The following is a 5554-nucleotide window of genomic DNA, read 5'->3' on the forward strand; positions in this document are numbered from 1 at the left end:
TCTCGCGTATCGTTCCACGCGATATTATTACAACAGGTTATGGGCCCAGGGCACGCTTGTCCTGCGGAAGATCTGCAAGACGCGTGAATAAGTGGACGAAAAGTTCGTGAGACGCCGGCGAAGGACATCAAAAAGAGAGCATTAGAAGATTAGAGGGTAAGTAAATAATATTCCTCGTTGCTGACGAGCAAAACGAGAGAATTCTCAGCTAATAAGAACGTTCGTTGAATGCCGTTAGAAGTTAGAAGGAGACAAATTCTTTTTGTCTTTTGAGAGATAGAGATAAAGTATAATATAGAAGTAGAGATTCCCAGCTAATAAGAACGTTCGAGAAACGCTGTTAGAAGTTAGGGTAAATGTTTAGTATAACGCTCTCCTCTCCGATTTTCTTAAAACTTTGTAAAATTGTTTATTTTTGTGTGTAAAAAACATTCTGAGAAGGAAAATCGTCGCTCAGGTCTCGTTTTTTTAAAATTTAATTTCAAAGTTTTGATGTCGGTAAGGTAGGAAAATGATAATTTACGTTTTTAAAGTACTGCGCAACTTTATTTGAAGGTCACGTGACAACTGTCTGCTAATTAAATACAAAATATCTGCTTAAAACATGTGTGTGCCCTGCTTTAACGAAAATCCGAGCGAAAATCATAACTTTTATAAAGCAGTGGATACACACGTGTGTTTGTGCCGTTTTAACGAAAATCACAACTTCTATAAAGTAGGACATACACACGTGTGTGTGTGCCCTGCTTTAACGAAAATCACAACTTCTATAAAGCAGGGGATACACACGTGTGTTTGTACCCTGCTTTAACGAAAATCACAACTTCTATAAAGCAGGGCATACTCACGTGTGTTTGTGCCCTGCTTTAACGAAAATCACAACTTCTATAAAGCAGGACATACACACGTGTGTGTGTGCCCTGCTTTAACAAAAATCACAACTTCTATAAAGCAGGGCATACACACGTGTGTGTGTGTGTGTGCAGTGCTTTAACGAAAATCACAATTTATCAATTTATCAATTTATCAATTTTGGCCACGTACAGTATTTCACAACCATAAAATTTTAACCTAAATGGCACCGTTAATGAGTATGCGGACAACTTAATTTGTGAATATAGTAACAAATAAAGTTGCGCAGTATTTAAAAAACGTAAATTATCATTTTCCTACCTTACCGACATCAAAACTTTGAAATTAAATTTAAAAAAAAACAAGACCTGAGCGACGATTTTCCTTCTCAAAATGTTTTTTACACACAGAAATAAACAATTTTACAAAGTTGTAAGAAAATCGAAAGGGAGAGCGTTATACTAAACATTTACCGAAGTTAGAAGGAAACAAACTCTTTTTGCCTCTTGATAGAAGTAGAGAAAGATGAAAATTAAAAGAGAAAATGTACAATAGAAAGAGATAGAAAGATGCCGCTTGGTAGCAAGTCGCGTGCAAGTCCGAGCGTGAACGGCGAGAGTCAATGTTTTTGGCGCGCGAAAGTCCGATCGTAGACGGCGAGAGTCATTGTTTTTGGCGCGCGGAAGTCCGATCTTGAACGGCGAGAGTCATTGTTTTTGGCGCGCAGAACTTGTTGCTGGGCGCGCACAAACACATAATCAATTTTGACTAACAACATTTCATCGATGCTAGATGGCTAGATTACGATACATGTAAATGTATGCGTATGTTAGATGGCTAGATTACGATACATGTAAATGTATGCGTATGCTAGATGGCTAGATTGCGATACATGTATATGTATGTGTATGCGTATATGTATAAAAACTCTATATGACTCTATATGAGTTTATTTTTTTTGAAATCGATATGTATCGGGTCGGTAATTGAGCATGACTAGCTGTGCGGTGTAGCTTGATTACTGTACAGGGAGGCCGCGTAAATTTGTATGGGCCCCGTGCGCGTGCGTGATCAACCCGAGCTCCCATAGATCTTTTCAGCAGTGCTGGGGATCGCAACGGAGAGTGGTGTGCGCGTACGGATAGCCCTGCAGAGGCGCGTGGTTTCTCGCTTTGGGGTTGTTGTGAATTGCAGTGCGTTCTATATAGCCTCATAAGCATTGTGTTTTTATTTTATCGCTGAAAGAAATTTGGTGATAGAAATTAAATTATTAAATGTCGATAAGAATGTTGGCTTATCTTGTCAAAAGAGGAATGCTAATATTCAATTGATATTTAAATCCCGATATAGATGGAAGAAGAGACAGAAAATCTTTCGGTGGAGAAAGAAGGCCAAGATGCGCTGGTCAACTACGACAGCGATAGCAGCATTGTCACGGTAATAGAAAGAGAAAGAAATGGCGAGGAGACAGTAAGAAAAGATAGAGGTAAGAGAGTATTTTTTTGAAAATAAAGTAGTCTAGAAGAATAATATATATATGCATTCAGAGAAAATAAAATAGTAATTTCAAAATTCCGTATAGAAGCAAAAGATAAAAAGGAGGAGACGGAAAGAAGAGGTGCAATCCCGAAAAAGAGCTTGCCTAAAGTCAGAGAGAATATAGATGTGACCAAAGCATGGGAAGAGAACCGTCCAGTACTGCCAATTGGAACCAAAATATTATATGAAAAGCAAGAAAAATTGGTCGCAAAAATGGACAATTCGATGCAGATGCTGGACAAAGTAATAACGAAGGCCACCGAGATGATGGAGAATATGGTGGAAGTCTCCCGTTTAAACTTAGAGAAAGAAAAAGTTAAACTTAGACGTTTAGAGGTAAGCAATAAAGATACCCAAAGTTCAGTACAGAATGATATAACAACGGTTAAAGAATTAGAAGTAGAGTCTAAAAAGAGAAAATTAGATGAAGCAAGAATTTGTTCCGCCGGAAAAGATAGAAGTTTAGAGACAATTAAAAGCACTATAGAGGCAGAATTAAACAATCAAAGGTTGCATATTAGAAGAGAATACAAGCTGACGCAAAAATACAATTTTGATCTTTGGATGGATTATTTGAAATCTGAATTAACGAACAATGATTTATTAGATGTAATAGATTCAAGTATTGAAAGTCCTGAAAATCTTTCCGAGTCAAAAATTGTTAAAAGAAAAGGTCTAGTTAGAGATATAATAATCAATCATTTAGATGAAAACTATCATAAAAGGATTCTACATGAAAAAGATCCGAAAGAAATTTTAAAGAAACTAAAAGGATATAAAAAAAGTGAAATAAATGTTACTCATACATCGGTACGAGCTAGACTTTATCAAATTAAAATGAGAAAAGATGAAAAAGTAAGTGATTTTTGCGAACGCTTTGATTCGATAATTAGAGAATATGAATCATGTGAAGATGCGGTACTTTTCACAGAACAAGAAATGAGATCTGCATTGTATCAAGCTGTGTCAATTAATGTACCAGAGCTGAGAAATGTAGATTTGATTAAAAGACAATTGAATCTTAAAGAAATGACGATAGATGAAATAAAATCTTTTATGATGCAGTTAAGGCTGATCTACAATGTGCTCTTTGCTTTCTGTTTTTTGCTCTTAACCTCTTTGCGACTATCTCGTATTTCGCAATTCCGTCGCGTAACGTGATGTTTCTTGTCTCTTCTAAAGTTCGTCAATTTTTATCTTAAGCGACAGAGAACAAAAAACATCGCGTTACGCGACGCAATTGCGAAATACGGGATAGTCGCAAACAGGTTAAGAGCAAAAAACAGGAAGCAAAGAGCACATTGTAGATCAGGCTTAAGAGACAGAAAAGAAAAGCAAGAAATTAGAGAAAACAGAGAAACCCGAAATAAGAGTGCAGAGGGCTACCGCAGATGAAATAAAGTGCTACAGATGCAACAAGATGGGCTACATGGCAAAAGACTGCCCGTTAGCAGAACTAGGGGCCTGGTTCTGTTACTATTGCCAGGAAGTTAGAGGCCATAAAGGTGACAGCTGTCCTAATGCCGGAGCCCAGGCGAACAAATTTAGAGGAAAAAGGTATACAAATAAAACCGTTAATAAAAATATAAAGAAAAAGGGTAGATTTGCACAAAAAGGTACAAAAAGAGTAGATAATAAAGGGAAAGTAACCAAAATACAACTAGCCAAGAAAACTATACCATCGCAAACAGCAATTGAAGGAAAACCAAAAAAAGGTAAATTATGCATGGCTAAAGTGATAGAAGATAGAGATAGTTCAAAAGAATTAGTCAATTTTATTGTAGATTCGGGTGCAACAGATCACATTGTGAATAAGAATATAATTCTGTCAAACTTTGAAAAATGTAATAATAGAGTTATTAAATGCGCGAATAAGAATGAGCTTGCAGACATTTCAATAGATGGTAAAGGAGATCTTTTGTTGTTGACAAATGAGAAAGAAAAGAAAGTAATTAAATTAACAAATGTAATTGCAACGAAGGAAGTATCCGAAAATTTACTATCTCTAAGAAAGCTGGCTGATGCAGGGTTCAGTATTTATTTAGATGATAAATTGTTCAAAGTCTATAATAAACTGACAAATAAAATAGTTTTTGAAGGAATTTATGAGAAACCAAATTGGATTATACAATTTGAGGTCAAAAATAATAATATAGAGGATAATGATAATGTAGAATGTGCTGTGTATAGATGTAGAGCAAAAATTGTTCCACATTGTGAGTTTCCTGAACAATCGCAAGCAAACATTCAGACCAGTAAATTATCAATTTCGGAGGGAGAGTTAGATGAGAGGGATAATGTTGGCTCTGCGATTGGGAGGGAGAATGAAGGAGAGCTCACAAATGTGAACGAAAACGAAAATATAGAATACAATAATGCTGAACTCGATCAAGTCATTAAGTTAGAGGATATACAAACATTAGAGAATATAGAAGAAATGTGTGAAAGCTCAGTAATTGAAAAAGTAAAGAAACTAGAGAAAATAAATGAGGCGATGTTATGGCATGTTAGATTAGGTCATGCATCGTTAAACTATCTAAAACAATTACAAAAAGTAGAAAAGAGATTAGAAAATGTGAAGTTTGATAACTCCATATTAGAGTGTGAAGTATGTATAATGGCAAAGATGGCAAAACTGCCGTTTAAAGAAAACAGAAATAGAGCACAGAGACCACTACAGGTGATACATACGGATATCATGGGTCCAATAAAACCTACATCTTATCCAGGACGAAAGAGGTTTATAATAACCTTTATAGACGATTATTCTAGATTAGCGAAAGCCTACTCTTTGAAGACAAAAGATGAATCGGGAGAGGCTCTAGAGAAATATCTAATATCTGCCAGAAATCTACTAGGAAAAGAAGAAAAGCTATGCTACGTAAAATCAGATCAAGGCAAGGAATTCACGGGAGGTGCTTTCAAAGAGATATTAACAAGAGAAAAGATAGAAGCCATATTTGCGCCACCGTACACTCCGGAGCATAATGGAGTTGCAGAAAGGTTCAACAGAACGTTGCAAGAGAAAGTAAGTACATATATGTTCGACTCGGGATTACCAAAGAGTATGTGGGAGTTGGCAGTTGACGCTGCTGTACATGCGTACAACAGATCTTCACATAAGACTATAGAGTATGAGATCCCCTTGAAGAAGTTCTCATCA

The 5554-nt window shown here is 36.2% G+C and overlaps 1 protein-coding gene across 1 annotated transcript; it reads left to right on the plus strand.

The window, feature by feature from the left end:
* The first annotated feature begins 1224 nt into the window (after positions 1-1224).
* Positions 1225-3427, plus strand: LOC112468408. Its single transcript, XM_025037561.1, has 3 exons — positions 1225-2338; positions 2435-2727; positions 3323-3427. Exons 1-3 carry the CDS (start codon positions 2203-2205, stop codon positions 3332-3334), a joined length of 441 nt encoding a protein of 146 aa, XP_024893329.1. The 5' UTR covers positions 1225-2202; the 3' UTR covers positions 3335-3427.
* The last annotated feature ends 2127 nt before the right edge of the window (positions 3428-5554 follow it).

This window comes from Temnothorax curvispinosus, unplaced genomic scaffold (assembly GCF_003070985.1).
Source record: "Temnothorax curvispinosus isolate PA1 unplaced genomic scaffold, ASM307098v1 QBEX01018445.1, whole genome shotgun sequence".
Lineage (NCBI taxonomy): Eukaryota > Metazoa > Arthropoda > Insecta > Hymenoptera > Formicidae > Temnothorax > Temnothorax curvispinosus.